This window comes from Orycteropus afer, unplaced genomic scaffold (genome assembly GCF_000298275.1).
Source record: "Orycteropus afer afer isolate SDZICR_OR568_19922 unplaced genomic scaffold, OryAfe1.0 scaffold00158, whole genome shotgun sequence".
Classification (NCBI taxonomy): Eukaryota; Metazoa; Chordata; class Mammalia; order Tubulidentata; family Orycteropodidae; genus Orycteropus; species Orycteropus afer.
The window spans coordinates 2,397,353-2,414,298 of record NW_006921745.1 but is presented as its reverse complement, the minus strand read 5'-3'; the positions used below and the strand labels follow the sequence as shown (position 1 = coordinate 2,414,298).

Genomic DNA, 16,946 nt, shown 5'->3' with positions numbered 1-16,946 from the left:
TCAGAAGGAAGGTTGGTCGATCTACTTCCATAGTGATCCTGCCTTGGAAACCCAAGGAGGGGTCGCTATGAGTCAGGCACTACACAACAACAACATGTACGGAGAGTGCTGAGCCATCAGGACAGTCTGCATCCTGTGACTAGGAGATTCAAATGTCTAGTTATTCCCCAGAAGCCTGTCAAGATTGCCACATATCCCAAATGAGCCCCTTCATGAGGGTGGGGCTGAATCATCTGCTGAAGGAATTTTTCACTGACTTCCATTCTCAGAGACGTCAGGGCTCATGCTTACTGGTTGCAAGCTCTAAAACTTACAGGATTGTCCTATCCCTACATGCAGTATGGCCTGAAGGAACTTTAGGGTCAAGAGAGAGCAGCTTTTGGGCAAATTAGATGGAGTTAGTTTCTCTTTAGGGTTCTGTGAACCTCCCACCCTTCTAAGCACCTCTCTTGGGCACTATTCCTATAAGATCTTGCCCCCAGCTACCTGTACATTTTGAAGCAGGTGAGAAACAAACCCTGATAATTCATGTTTTTGACAGACTTAAGAATTTTATTATTTTAGCTCCATTCAGAATGAGCTAAATATGGCTCATGGTATTACATCTCTTAGAGATCGCTGCATTTTAATAGGGGATTCAGATGATTAAGAGAACTTCATTACCTAAAAGAATAAATTCCAAAGGAATTTCAGGCACTAGGCCAAATGGAGGGGGGATGGAAGGAGTTGTATAGCTCTTAATAATATACCTCCAATCATACCACACAGGGTCCAGCCTCTTTTCCCAAGTAAGCCTAAATCGTGCTAGAAAGGTTGGCTATAGGTGAGATAGATGTCCTAGATGAGTGTTCCCATGTCTTTTCAGTCAGCATCCTCTTAGTGGAACTGAAATGACTCCAAGAAAATCCTCAAGAGTAGTACCTAAATGACCTTCAAAAGATTAAAGTCGTATATCTTAAAAAGTCACATAGCTTTTTTTCTATTCCTTAATTTATCCATGGGAGCTCTGGTAGCATAGTGGCTAAGACACTTGCTTGCTAACCAGACGGCTGGCGGTTCAAACCCACCAGCCACTCCTCGGAAGGAAGGTTGGGCAATCCTACTTCCGTAGTGATACTGCCTCGGAAACCCAAGGAGGGGTCGCTATGAGTCGGGGCCGACTCCACGGCACATAACAACAACAACAACAACAACAATTTATCCATGTTTCTTTAAAAGTAATATGGCATATTGCTTAACATCCAGGAAAAAAAAAATCCCTCTGATGCCTACCTATTCATTCCAAACATATTTATCCAGTACCACTCTAGATCCTGGGACTATATCAATAATTAAGACTGTTAAAGTTCTTACCCTTTTGGGGGAGAGAGAAAATAAACCAGTGAACAAATAAATGGGATAATAGTGATATGTCCTGTGAAGGAAATAAAACATAGAGATGAGAAGGATAATTACTAAGGTGGAGGATGAGGGGATACTTTAGAAAAGGTAGTCAGGGACAGCCTCTGTGAAGGAAGTGACATAGAGTTAGACCAAATGAGACCCAAATGATGAAAAATCGATCATCTGAAGAGCCAGAGAAATTCTGAGCATCTCAGGCAGAGGGACTTGAGGAATTTTAATACAGAGAAATTGAAGCTGGAATGACCTTGGTGTGTGGAGGGAATATTAAGATGGTTAGCGCATAGTGAGGTTAGTATGATGATGCCAGTAAGGAAGCAGAAGGCAGGTGAGGCATGACTTGTAAATCAGGTTAGGAGTCTAGATATTATTCCAAGTGCAATGTGCAGTCATTGGAGGATTTTACACAGAGGAATGACATGATTTGATTTTATGTTTTAAAAATATCACTTTAGCTGTTGTGTGCAAATAGTCTGAAAAGTAGAGACAAAAGAACAGTTTGAAGGCTATTGTAGTATTCCTGGCTTTGACTCTGATAGTGGTAGAAATGTGTATGTTTTAGAGGTAGAACTAATAGGACTTGGTGATGGATTGGATGATGGAAGTGAAGGAAAAGCAAGAATTAGCAAAAATTCCCCTAGATTTACAGCCTGAAAATGCTAATAGTGAAACAGGAAAGAAACTGATCATTTTGTTTGGTTTTTGTATGTGGAAGTGGTAGGGCATTAAGAGATGACTCTCAGACATTTTAAGCTTGAGATCCAAGTAGAGAAATCAGGAAGGTAATTATAAGAGTCTGGAGCTCAGAGAGATACAGGAGATTAGATATAAATTTAGGAATATGTAACAAAGCTGTCCATAGGAGTAGATGAGATCACCTAGAAAAAGGGTTGAGATAGAAGAGAGTGGTGTAGAAAAGGGAGTGGGAGTGGAGAAAGGAGAGAAGAGAAGAAAAAAGGAGTCTAGGGACAAAACCTTGATAGTCTAACATTTAGAAGTTGTATAGAGAAGGAGTTAGGCAGGAAGTTTGAAAAGGAAGGTCTGTGAGGTAGAAAAGGAGTTCTAGTGGTATAGTGGTTAAGGTATTTGGCTGCTAACCAAAAGGTTGGTGGTTTGAACCCACCATGTGCTTTGTGGAAGAAAGATGAAGCAGTATGCTTCCGTAAAGATTACAGCCTTGGAAACCCAATGGGGGTTGCTATGAGTTGGAATTGATTCAATGGCAATGGGTTTTTTGTTTGTTATTTTATTTTTCTTAATGAGATAGGCAGCAAATCAAGAGAATTCAGTGCTATGGATGCCAAGAGAAAAATTATCTAGGCAGGAGGGGTAGGTCCAGTGACTACAGTAGTGCTTTGAAGTACAGTAAGATGAGGAAAAACAAGTGGCCAATGAATTTGTCAAAATGAAGGTCATTGACCACCTTGAAAATCGCAGTTTCATGAGGAAGGGGGCAGAAGCAAGATTGGAGTGGGTTAAAGAGAATGTGGGAGGTGAAGCTATGGGGACAATGAGTGCAGAACACTCTATTAAAAAGTTTTACCGTGAAAGAGTCCAGAGAAATGGGTTAGTTGCTTGTTCTTGTTGTTATGTGCTGTCCAGTCGAACCCGACATAGCGACCCCTCCTTGGGTTTCCAAGGTGGTATCACTACAGAAGTAGATTGCCCAACCTTCCTTCCAACATATCAGGGTAAAGAGAGAGTTTTTGGTTTTTTTCATGGGAGATATTAGAACATGTTTGAGTGGTTGATGAAATTAGTCCAGGAAAGAGAAAAACTGATGATGCAGGAGAGTGGAGTAACCAGAATGAAGTCTGAGAACAGATGGGGTGGGACCCAGTTTCCTAAGAGTTTATTGCCTTCAAAAATCTAATTTAAAAAGTAAAATTCATATTTTTTTCTTGAGAACATTTGTACAGTATCGTGATTATTATCCTGCAATGAAGATAGCAGACATTGAGTGTTACATTTTGTATTCCATAAAATATATCAAATCCTAATTCTGAGATTTTGAGTGTTATTGACAGACAGACAGATGGAAAGGAAGGAAGGAGGGATGGAAGGAAAGAAGGAGGGACGGAAGGAAGGAAGGATGGAAGAAAGGAAGGAAGGAGGGAAAGAAGGAAGGAAGGAAAGGAAGGAAGAAAACCATCTTAAGGAATTGAAACAAGATCATTAGATAAAATTGCTGAAGACTATACAAGAGTGATATGAGTTACAATTCTTCTTTCTAATATTCCTATCAGGCAATGCATTCGCTAGAGTTAAAATTGGAGATTACCATTATTATGGCTATGGGACGAAGAAAGACTATCAGACTGCAGCCACACATTACAGCATTGCAGCTGACAAATACCACAGTGCACAAGCCATGTTCAATCTGGCTTATATGTATGAACATGGCTTAGGTATTGAACAGGTAACTAAAGTGGTAGTAATACAAACCTTGTAATGACAACTGTGGAAAGGAAAATCTGTAGATGTTTTGGGTTTCATTAATGTCCACAATATAAAAGAAGTTAATGACTTAACATTTGCTTAATCCTTCCCATGTGCCAACACACATTATTTAACCCAACACTTATAGTTATTCTAATATCAACTCTATGAGGTATATATTATTATCTCCATTTATACCTGAGGACATAACTGGTAAGTAGAAGTCTAACCTTAGCTGACTTTATAAATTCACTCTTTTCTCCCCAATATTAGTGAAGCCTGCCCAATTCCTCTCTACCTCAAGACTTCTTACATTATATTTTCTCCACTGGCTCTGCTCTCAAGCTTTCAGTAACAAGAAGAAAGTGGAATGAGCAGAACTGAATATGGTGGTAACATTAATCTAGAAGCATCTTACAAAGCACCCAATGTGTACATGACACAGTGCTCAGCATGCTGAAAATTGTCAGAAAATGTATCTCCATCCTCCAAAGACTACATTGGTTTGAGGAGATGAGGTATACTCATTAAGAAAGTGAGTTAACAATACAAGGTTGTATTGTGTAAATCCTTTACACCAAGCCCACTGCCATCAAGTGGATTCTGACTCATAGTGACCCCCACTGGGTTTCCAAGACTGTAAATCTTTGTGGAAGTAGATTGCCTCATCTTCCTCCTGCAGAGCAGCTGGTGGGTTTGAACCACTGACCTCTAGTTAACGGCCAAATACATTACCCACTACACCACCAGAGCTCCTTTAAATCCCCTAGACAGTGTGTAAAATTAAAACAGAAGAGAGCATTGAGATCTGACATGGTGAGAAAGGTGTGTTATATATCAATAATAATAATAGATGGTGTTGGGTTAGCTGTGTTATATGTACTATGTCTTTTAAATCACACAATCACCCAATGAGGTAAGTCCTGTTATAATCCTCCCGTATCAAGAAACCACAAACGTTTTTTTTAATTGTGATACGGGTGAAAGTTTAGAGAGCAAATTCATTTTCCATACAGCAGTTCATATACATTTTGTTTCATGACACTGATTGTAATCTCCATAATGTAACAACTGGCCAAAAGCTTTTTATTCAAATACCTATTAACCAGTGATAGAGTTTTACACCATCTTTTCTTCTTGTGCTGCCTGACTTTTCATCAGCTTTGGCACCTTAACTGGTGGAAAGAATGTCAATCCAAATCCTGCCTGCTTCTTCCATTTTGTTGTTGTTGTTACTAGGTGCTGTCAAGTCATCTCCAACTCATAGCAATCCTGTGTACAGCAGAATGAAACACTGCCCGGTCCTGTGCAGCCTCATGATCTTTGCTACACCTAAGCCCATCAGTGCACCCACTATGTCAATCTACCTTGTTGAGGGCCTTCCCCTTTTTCACTGCCCTCCACTTTTTGCTTTTCACCAAGCATGATATCCTTCTCCAGGGAATGGTCCCTTCCGACATGACCAAAGTAGGTGAGACAAAGTCTGGCCATTCCAAGGAACATTCAGGCTGCACTTCTTCCAGGACAGATTTATTAGTTCTTTTAGCAGTCCTGGGTACTTTCAGTATTCTTCGCCAGCACCACAACTCAAAAGCATCAGCTCTTCTTCAGTATTCCTTGTTCATTGTCCAGCTCTCACATGCATATGAGGCCATTGAAAATACTGTGGTTTGGGTTAGGTACACCTTAGTCTTCAAGGAGAAATCTTTGCTCTTCAGCATTTTAAACAGGTCTTTTGCAGCAGATTTGCCTAATGCAATATATTGTCTTATGTCTTGATTGCTGATGCATTGGTGTTCGTTAGAACCAAGTAATAAGAAGTCTTTAACAACTTCAATCTTTTCTTCATTTATTGTGATGCTGCTTATTGGTCCATTTGTGAGGATTTTTGTTCTTTATATTGAGATGTAATCTATACTGCAGACTGTATTCTTCAGTCTTCATCAGTAAGTGCTTCCAGTCATCCTCACCTTCAGCAAGCAAAGTTGTGTCATCAATAGATGAACATTGACCAATTCTTTTTGGTACAGTGACTCTGTACATTCCTTCCATCTTCTTTCAATATTTCCTGAATCATTCAATATATTGCCCATAGAATCTTTCAGTATTGCAACTTGAGGCTTAAATTTTTTCCTCAGTTCTTTCAGCTTGAGAAATGTCGAGTGTTGTGATAGTTAAGTTTGTGTGTCAATTTGGCTGGGTATGGTTGAGTGACTGGGCAGCTGGATGTAGTATTCCCCACGATGAGACTGGTAATCAACTCCATGGCAGAATCTACTGTGAGCAGCTGAGTAGCTGCTTTGGGTATGTGGTCTGCTTCTCATATATAAGAAACAGCTTTGGTAACAGTCTCTAGCTATGGCACACTTTAACCCTGCATGTAGCTGTGTTGTTGTTTAACACCTGCCATGCTCTGCCAACCATGGGACTTTCAGTGGATTTGAGTTAATGGCCTGCTGTGTGGTTTGGTACATTGGGACTGTGCCTTTTTATTTCTCAACTTTGGGCTTGTCAATTTCAGCAGCCAGCAGCTGTCTGAGTGAAGAAAAGCCTCTAGCTCCAGTGGGCCAGGAGCAGGAGGCAGAGCTGAAGCCCCAAGTTGAGGGGCTTTCACCCAGCCCGTAGAGCCTGGCATTTTGAACTTGGACTTAAAGCCTCCAGACTCTAAGAGAATAAACTCCTGTTTGTTAAGGCCATCCCATTTGTGGTATATTCCTGTCAGAGTGGCACTAGGTAACCAAAACAAGTATGCTCTTCCCTTTTGGTTTTCTAACTCCAGGTCTTTACACATTTCATTTTAATAATTGACTTTGTCTTCTCAAGATGCTCTTTGAAATCTTCTGTTCAGCTCTTTTATCCTGTGGATTCTTCCATTTGCTTTAGCTACTCTCCATTCAAGGGCAAGTTTCAGAGTCTCTTCTGACATCCATTATGGTCTTTTCTTCCTTTCCTGTCTTTTTAATGACATTTTGTTTTCTTCATGGATGATGTTCTTTATTTCATCCTGCAATTCCTCTGGGTTTGGTCATTGGTGTTCAGTGCATCAAATCTATTATTATTTGTTGTTGTTGTTACGTGCTGTCAAGTCAGACCCAACTCATAGCGACCCCTCCTTGGGTTTCCAAGGCAGTATCACTACAGAAGTAGATTGCCCAACCTTCCTTCCAAGGAGTGGCTAGTGGGTTTGAACCACCAGCCTTCTGGTTAGCAGTCAAGTGCCTTAGGCACTATACCACCAGAGCTCCCATATATTCTTTAGATGGTCTCTAAATTCAGGAGGGATATAATGAAGGTCATATTTTGGTGCTGGTGGACTTGTTTTAATTGTCTTCAACTTCAACTTGAACATGTATATGAGCATTTGATGGTCTGTTCCACAATAAGCTCCTGGCCTGGTTTTGGCTGAAGATATTGAGCTTCTCCATGGCCTGTTGCCACAGATGTAGTCAATCTGATTCCTGTGTACTCCATCTGGTGAAGTCCACATGTATAACCTCTGTTTATGTTGTTGGAAAATGTATTTACAATGAATAAGTTGTTGGTCTTGCAAAATTCTATTGTGCAATCTCCAGCATTATTTCTATAATCAAGACCATACTTTCCAAATACTGGTGATTCTTCTTTGTTTCCAACGTTTGCATTCCAATCACCAGTTATAATCAACACATCTTGATTGCACATTTGGTCAATTTCAGACTGCAGAAGTTGGTAAAAATCTTCAATTTCCTCATCTTTGGCTTTAGTGGCTGGTGCGTAAATTTGAATGATAGTAGTATTAACTGGTCTTCTTTGTAAGTGTATGGATATTGTATTATCACTGACAGCATTGTACTCCAGGATCGATCTTGATACATTCTTTGTGATGATGAATGCCATGCTATTCCTCTTCAAATTGTCATTCCTGCCATAGTAGATCATATGATTGTCTGATTTAAAATGGCCAAAACCAGTCCATTTCAGCTCACTAATGCCTAGGATACCTATCTTTATGTATTCCATTTCATTTTTGACAACTTCCAATTTTCTTCTCTTCTGATTATTAATGGATGTTTACAGTTGTTTCTTCTCATCCTGAGTCATGCCACATCAGCAAATGGAGGTTTTGAAACTTTACTCTATCCACAACATTAAGGTCAGCTCTACTCTGAAGAGGCAGCTCTTTCCCAGTAGTATTTTGAGTGCCTTCCAACCTGAGGGGCTCATCTTCTGGCACTATATAGGACAATGTTTCAGGGCTATTCATAAAGTTTTCCAGTAATATATCAGACAGTGTTTCACTGGTATTCATAAGGTTTTCACTGGCCAATTATTTGAGAAATGAATGGCCTCTTCCTTCTTCTGAGTCTGTCTTAGCAACCACCACAATATGAAAATCTGAAAGACAAGTTCATCTCTCTTAGTTGTTCCAAACTGCTCCACTCACTTCCTGGTCTCTCTCAGCAGCTCCAAACTTGCTGCCCCAGCTCACTTCCTTCCTGGGCCCCTCAGGTCACGCCAAACTGCTGCATTGCTTTGCTTCCTTCCTGGCCCCCTCATTCTTAGCAGGTATGAACTTTTGGTTTGGAAAATTTTGTGGGGAATGGACTGGAGCGAAAAGCTAAATTGAATGATTTTTTGCATATCATCTAGTCATATCCTCAGCTGTCATCTATATATCTAAAGCAGAACTAATGGTACCTGCCCTTCCCAGCTTTTAGGATAAAATGAATCCATATTTGTGAATGGGCTTAGTCATCAAACAATGTGCAGTATGCCTGTTACTTAGATCAGAAGGGAATTTGAGAGGCTGCTAAGTAAGGCTTCAATAAAATTAAAGCTTTTAGTCATCATTCCCCATGACAATAATGTGAGAAGAATATTGCATGAAGGCTAAAAGAGACCCCACTCCTTGTGTTAAATTCTAGTTAGCTTTCTTGTGTGATTCAAGAAGAACTTGGTACCTACACAGCCGCATTTTCTCCACCATTAGGCGATTTTGCTTAGAGTCTCTGGGGGAAAGAAAGGGCTTTTTTTGCATTCTTTCAGGATAAATTGCCATCAATGCAGGAGAGGACATACACACCAGCTAGCCATCTGTGACAGAAGATTTGTATTTCCTCCTTGGTGTCACCGGTGATCTGTCTCATAGACCCTTTCTTTACAGTGTCAAGTAACTGAACTGCCATTGGTACACATACATTTCATATATTTAGAAAACAACTTTGAAATTTTGCTCTCATCACTTTTCTGTTCTTTTCTGCAAGGGTTCCTGTTAAATCATGGGTAGCTCATTTGGATAAGTCTCTCCTACCCACAGGTATATTTTTCCCTATAAAAGGTACCTACATTTAAATTTTTAAAAAAGAAAAAAAAACAGGATTTCTAGTTACCTGAGACCTAGATATGGGATTTTATTTTATGTAGGTAATGACAGCCACTGATCTTTGTCTTTATTAATTCCTTTTATTTAACAATTGGAAAAATAATAGCCAAGTACTCAGGGGCAAAAGTTATTAATCTTGTTATCTCATAGTCAAATGAATAAGGAGATAACATCTTTCTCATTCTTAAAATGAACATGCTGATAATTAAAAGCCGAAATCATGTCCCAGTGATGGTTAATTAAAGCAAAGAGATTAAGAGCTTTCCTAGAATTAAGTCATCTATCAGTTAAGAATTTCCTCAGCAAGGCACTTTACAGACCTCTTTATTAGTTAATCCTTGGGCAAACCATTGGGAAAGATGAATACAACAGCACTACCAGGGTTTCTCTAAGAATCAAACAAGGTGATACAGAATAATGTTTTATAAACACTGTACATAAACCCTCTGGAGAAGGAAGTGAGATCTAAACCAACTCTTGATTAATCAGTATAAAAATATGGGTCATTTTTATCTTCAGTCTTTAGGAAAGGAATTAGTACTAGGGTGACATAAGTAAGTTATCCTAATAGCTTCACTGAGAAGCATTTTATTTCCCAATTTCGGATTCCAAATTAAGCCCAATGAGCTCCTTTACTTAAATTGTGGACCAGGACTGACTGCTTCATTGTTCTGTTGTTGTTGGGTGCTGGTGGAGTTGATTCTGACTCACAGTGACTGCAAAATTATACCTGGAGAGGAATTGGGAGGACCTGAACTAGTTTTAAGAAGTAAACACTCATCACACCTGTTCTTATGAAATTCTTTCTCAGTGTATAGCTGATTCTGAAATAGCTCAGAAATTAAATCATGAACAAAATTTCATGCTCCTCCTTTCCTGGTGCTTCCTATCAGGGAGCTAAGCTGAACTGGAGAGAGCTAGACTGAGCTGCCAGGTGTCTGAGTAGCTGATTAAGACAGCAAGCCAAAATGAAACTGTCAAGCTTTTAATCACTTACTGTGATAGTATAAGCAAGAGAAACCCAGAGAAAATGCTGACTTCCCCTCATCTTCCATATCTCTCCAAGAATGCTGCCCAAGTGAGGACCAGGTAGATCAGTGAAACCCACCAGGAAGCCATGTCACTGCTGAGGGAACTCCAAACAAAAGGCTCCTGAAGTTTTATGAACCCAGGAGCTGGGAGGTGAGATACAGGGGAGAGTGGGGGGTTAGTAGCAGAAAAGCACTGAGTACTGAGTCAAAGTGGAGAAAAGTATTTTCAAAGTTTCCCCTTTCTTCACATAAGAAGGCTTCAACAGAGGCATCTGAGAAGGATCTCTGCTGAAGCCCACTGATAAAGAGCCTCCAAATCGAGGTGCCTAGGATAGGAGTGCAGATACACAAAAAAGCATGGCTGCTGGGGTAGATAGGGGAAGGCTGAGTCCTTGACTCAACTCCCCTCAGAGACTGCAATACACTGGCTGTGCACCAGGTGTACTGTGGGAAGGGCAACTTTCCCCCCTGAGACCTGCCAGGTAAAGCCTTTTTAATTACCTATGGTCAGGCTTGAAAAATTACACATAGGCTAAAATTACACATTGGTTAAAAATTGCCAGGAGCAATTTCCTTCTGTCTGCATCTTGTTGCGGCTGGAATTTCTGCTCACCTGGGCTTTTGTAAAACCTGTCAATGGTCTCTGATTCTAGTGTTTTCCCTTTAAATATATAGCAGAGACGGCATGTCCAGCAAAGATTTTTAATCTCCAAGCCATAATGAAGATTTGTTCCTAGGATGTGCCTGCCTAGTCAGAGACTGTATTTCCCAGTTCTCTTTACATTCTTGTGACTAATTCTCACCAATGGAATGGAAGTAATAGTGAAAGGTGCCATTTCTAGGCTAAACCAAAACCTCAAGGACCAAACTAATTGCAGTTGAGTAAATTCCAACTCATAGCAACCTACATTGGGTTTCCAAGGCTGTAAATCTTTATTGAAATTATTATTTACTTTTATTGTGGTAAAATATACATTAAGACATTTGCCAAGGTAACAACTTCCACATTTACAGTGCAGGGACATTTGATGACATTTTTCATGTTGTGCCAACATTATTGCTAGCCTTTTTTAAAATATTCCGCCACCATTAGCATAAACTCAATGCCCCTCAAACAAAATCTTCCCCTTTCCCAACCTCGTATTCCTGATAATGACTAATAATCCTTGGTATATATATTTCCCCAAAACCTGTCTAGAAATTCCATCCCACCCCCCATCCCTGGTAACCAACAAAGAAAGTTCCCCTCCATGTATAAACCTTTTTTTGACTTTTTATAATAGCGGACTAATATAGTATTTGTCCTTCTGTGATTGACTTATTTCACTCAGCCTAATGTCCTCCAGGTTCATCCATGTAATGCAGTGTTTTGCAGATTCTGCATTATTTTTCAGTGTTGCGTAGTATTCCACTGTGTACACGTACTGCACTTTGGTTATCCATTCTTCTGTTGATGGACACTTAGGTTATTTTTATCTCTCTGCTATTGTGAATAATGCTGCAATGAACATGAGTGCACATACATATATCTATTCATGCCCTGGCTCTTAATTCTTTAGGATACGTACATAGTAATGGGATTGCTCCATCAAATGGTATTTCTACTCCCAACTCTTTAAGGAATCACTGTACAAATTACCACAAGAGTTGCATCATTTTGCGGTCCCACCAACAGTGTATGAGAGTCCTAATCTCTCCACATCTTCGCCAGCAACTATTTTCTGTATTGTTAAACTCTGCTATTAATGCTGGGGTGAGATGGTATTTCATGGTTGTTTTGATTTGTGTCTCTCTAAAGTCTTTGATCCATCTGAAGTTAGTTTTCATGTATGATGTGAGGTATGGATCCTGTTTCATTTCTCTGCAAATGAATATCCAGTTTTTCCAGCACCATTTGTTAAAGAGACTATCTTTTCTTCATTGAATGGATTCAAGCCCTTTGTCAAAGATCAGCTGACTATAGGTAGATGGATCTATTTCTGGGTTCTCAGTTCTGTTCCATTGGTCTATGTATCTGTTGTTCCAATACCAGGCTGTTTTGACTACTGTGAGTATGTTTTAAGATCCAGGAGTGTGAGACCTCCTGCTTTAATCTTCTTCTTTAGTAGTTCTTTGCTTTTCCTAGGTCTCTTTCCTTTCCATATAAAATTAGTGATTGGTTTTCATATATTTTTAAATAATTTGATGGAATGTTGATTGGAATTGCATTGAATGTATAGATTGCATTGTGTAATACTGACATTTTCACAATGTTCAAACTTCCTATCCATGAACATGGCATGCTCTTCCATTTATATAGATCTCTTATATTTTCTTGAAGTAGTATTTTATAGTTTTCTTTGTATAGTTTTTTTGTGTTCCTAGTATGATTTATTCCCAAGTATCTTATCTTCTTAGTAGCTATTGTAAATGGTATTGATTTCCTTAATTCCTTTTCAGAGACCTCTTTACTGGTGTAGAGGAAACCAATATATTTTTTGCATGTTGTATCCTGCCACTATGCTAAATCTTTCAATAAGTTCCAGTAGTTTTCTTGCTGAGTCTCTTGGGTTTTCTATGTATAGGAGCATCAAGTTGGATCTGACTTATAGTGACACTTCCTTGGGTTTCTGAGGCAGTATCACTACAGAAGTAAATTGCCCAACCTTCATTCTGAGGAGTGGCTGGTGGGTTTGAACCACTAGCCTTCTGGTTAGCAATCAAATGCCTTAGATACTATGCCACCAGACCTCCTTGTATAGGAGCATATCCTGAAAATAGGGCTAGTTTTACTTCTTCCTTACCAATTTGGATGCCTTTGATTTCTGGGTTATACCACTATGTGTGTTAATCATCAGTTGTTGCTTGCTGTTATTGGTTCTCTGTCTGAAGGCCTCCATTTAGTGTCTCTTGTAGGCTTGGTCTGGTTTTAACAAATTCTCTTCATTTCTTCTTATCTGGGAATGTCCTAATTTCACCCTCATATTTGAGGAACAATTTTACTAGGTATATAATTCTTAGTTGGAAATTTTTTTCTTTCAGGATTTTATATGTATCATCCCATTGCCTTCTGGAATGCATGGTTTCTGCTGAGAAATCAGAGCTTAGTCTTACTGGTAGCCCTTTGGAGGTAATTTTTCATTTTTCCCATGCTGCTTTCAGAATTCTTTCTTTGTCTTTGGTTTTGGCAAGTTTGATGATGATATGTCTTGGTGCTTTTCTTTTGGGGTCTATCCTGTTTGGGGTTCATTGAACTCTTGAATGGATATATTCTTGTCTTTCATCATTTCAGGGAAATTCTCTTCCAACTTTGACAATTTTTTCTGTGGTTTTATTTGTTTCTGTCTGGAATTCCAGTGTTGTTGTTGTTGTTATGCACTGTTGCTTCATCTCCAACTCCTGGTGACCTTGTGTACAACAGAATGAAACACTGGCTGGTCCTGTGGAAGCCTCACAATCCCTACTATACCGGAGCCCATCACTATAGCCACCATGTCAATCCATCTTGTTGAGGGCCTTCCCCTCTTTCATTGACCCTCTACTTTACCAAGGATGACATCCTTCTCCAGAGAATGGTCCCTTCTGACAACATGACCAGGGTGGGTGAGATGAAGTCTGGCCATTCTCTCTTTCAAGGAGCATTCTGGCTGCACTTATTCTAGGACAGATTTGTTAGTTTTTTAGCAATCCACGGTACTTTCAGCATTCTTCACCAACGCCATATTCCAATTCCATGTAGGTTATTCCTCTTGATGGTATCATACATGAATCTTAGGCTTTCTTCATTTTGTTTTGATCCTTCTTTGTGATTGATCCATTAACAAATTGGTACTGAGGTATTTGTCTTCAGTCTCATTAATTCTATAATCCATTGATTCGATTCTACTCCTTTGCCCATTCAATATTTCTGAAATCTTAGTATTAGTCTTCTTGATTTCTATTTGTTGTTTTTGTATCATTTCTAATTTTTATTTTGTCAGTTTCTTCGTGTATTGTTTCCTAAATTCTTCTAGAGTTTTTTCTGTGTTTTCCTTAATTTTTTCAGTGTTTTCCTTGATCATGTCAGTGTATTCCTTGATCTGTGTTTTAGTCCATTGAAGGTATTCAAATATAATTCTTTTTGAATTCCTTATCAGGGAGTTCCAATGCTGCTTCTTCCTCAGGGATGTTTTCTGGGTTTGTATCCTAATCATTTGTTTGTCCAACTTTATTTTGCTTCTTTCTTTGGACTGGGATGATCATTTGTCTCCAAGATGTTGTAATGTTGTTGTATTTATGTTTAATTTGTGGTTGTATGTTGGTGTGGTTTCTGTAGTATTCTTTTTTCTTCTTCTTCTTTATTTTGTTTCGAGATATATATATATATATATATATATATAGTACTGTGCTCTTCTATTCACTAGTTGTTAGCACTTAGGCACTCACCACCTGTCTCCTGCTGGGTGTGATAGAGAATGAGAGTGTGTGTACATATCTCTTGATAGCTGTGCAAAAGAACAGTTGATTGTGAGTTGAGCTGGTATTGGCTGCCATCTATCATTTGGTACAAAAGCAAGTGGTGGCTCTCACTCAGTGGGTGGGACTGCAATGGTTGGGTTATGTGGGAATGATTGTTTTCTCCCACTCAGTAAGACAGAAAAAGAAAAAAAATTAAAAAACACCAAAAAAATAAAAACAAGAGAATAAAGAACTCAAATTGCATGCACAAACAGGAACAATTACACCATAAAAAGAAGGAAAGAAAGGCAATAAATGAGAAGAAAAATTTTAAAATGTATTTTAAAAAGGCAAAAGACAGATAATGAAAAAAAGAGAAAAAAACACACAATATCTGGGGAGGGAAGAATAAGAGAAAAGAGCAAGAGTAAAAGAACAGTAAAGAAGAAATGGGAAAACTGAAAAAGGAAAAATAAGGGATGGGAAGACACAAAAGAAAGAAAAAGGGAATGAAGAAAAAGGATAACAAGGAAAGTGAAAGAGAAAAAATAAATAATTGAATAAAAAGGAACAAAGGAGAAAGACAAAAAGAATAATTTTAAAGAAATACAAAACTATGGAGGGGAAGCAGGGCACCCAGGCTCTGTCATGGCAAAGACTGGGATGGAATTCCTGCTGGTCAAGAAGGTGGATGGAGGGAGTTCCAGTAGGATGATGGAATAGGCAGAAAGACTGCACAGACCCTCTTCAACAAAGAAAAGGCGAACCAATTAACATAGATACAGAAGATAATCCTTGACCCCTGAGCTTTGAAGGGAAAGATACAGAAGTGGACAAAACTCCAACTAGCAGAAGAATTTGCATGAAAACACCAAAAAAGGAGACATACAGAGCTGTGGTCTGGCAGAGATCCCGATGGCACAGACAGATTGGATATTGCTGAGTGGTGGTAAGACCTAAGAATTAACCCCAAAATTGAGCCTGCTAGCTAGGGACTGCAAGAAGGACTGCTCTGATGGCTGGGGAATAAAAGGGAAAGCAGCAAAGAGAACAGCAGGCTGAGCTGTGGCCTTTGTCTGTCCAGAGGGTGCAGCCAATTTGAATGTTTACAAGAGGCTTGACCATTTTGTATATTTAAAGTGACAGCATTCTTCCAGATTCCAGGGACTTGAGAACAGGTTCAACTTGCCAGTAACCCCAAGGACATTCTAGACCCGGATGACTTGAAAGATGCAACAGTCCCCTTGTTATTCTTATACCCCACAGCCTCTTGGTGAATGGAGGTGCAGCCATGCCTGACTCCCACCCACCTTCAGGGCCCACAGGAATGCCACCCCAATCTGTGTGCTTGGACGGAGCCTGGGTGCCCTCTATCTCGCCCCCATGTTTTTCTTTTCTTTTTTCTGTTTTGTGGTTGGTTTTGTCTGTTTTAAGACTACTGTTATTATTATTGCTTTTGTCCTTTTTACTATTATTCTTTATTCTTCCCCTCTCAGGTTCTAGTTTTCAGCTTTGCTTCTTTTCCCTGTTCCTGGTTGCAATTTTTTTTTCTTTTTTCTTTCTTATGGATAACCTCATTCCTTGTTTTCGTTTTTGCATTTTCCCATTTTTTTCTCCATTCTTCTCTTTCTCTGCCTTTTTCTCTTATTGCCATCTCCCTAGATACTCCTGTTTATTATTATTATTATTATTATTATTATCCCTTTTTCTTTTTTTAGTTACTGTTCCAGTATGATTACATGGTATATTTTTTCTCTATTTCCTTTTACTTTTTTGATGGTTATTCAATTGTTATTTTTGTCTAACTGAGTGGAAGACAGCAACAGTCCCCAAACGACACAACTACATCCACACTTCTTGCAGGTTCACTTACTGAAAGCCACCACTTCCTTCTCTACCAACAGACCAACAATAAACAACCACCAAGAAAAGCCTCACTCACCCTTGGCTGCTCCTCACAAACAGTTAACAGAGATCTAAATACAATAACGCCACAAAGTCTCAGAGACAACAGATCATCACAGTTCACACAAAGAAGCAAGATAAAGTGGTAGAAACAAGGGAGCAGGATACCGACCCAGAACACATCCCTGAGGAAGAACAGCATTGGAACACTCTGATAATAAATTCAAAAGAATTATATTTAGGTATCTTCAAAGGATTGAGAGACAGACCAAAGAAAACACAGAAAAAACCCTAAAAGAATTTTGGAAGAAAATACAAGAACAAAGTGACAAAATAAATGAAAAATTAAAAATGATTCTAAATCTACAGCTAGAAATCCTGAAGATTAATAC

At 39.1% G+C, this 16,946-nt stretch overlaps 1 protein-coding gene across 1 annotated transcript in view; it reads left to right on the top strand.

Moving 5' to 3' along the window:
- The window catches only part of SEL1L2 (SEL1L2 adaptor subunit of ERAD E3 ligase), a 186,409-nt gene that overhangs the window by 155,382 nt on the left and 14,081 nt on the right, over window positions 1-16,946 (top strand). The window contains exon 16 of the mRNA XM_042781728.1: window positions 3,648-3,820. Coding sequence (XP_042637662.1) covers window positions 3,648-3,820 — 173 coding nt within the window. The remainder of the gene's footprint in view (window positions 1-3,647; window positions 3,821-16,946) is intronic.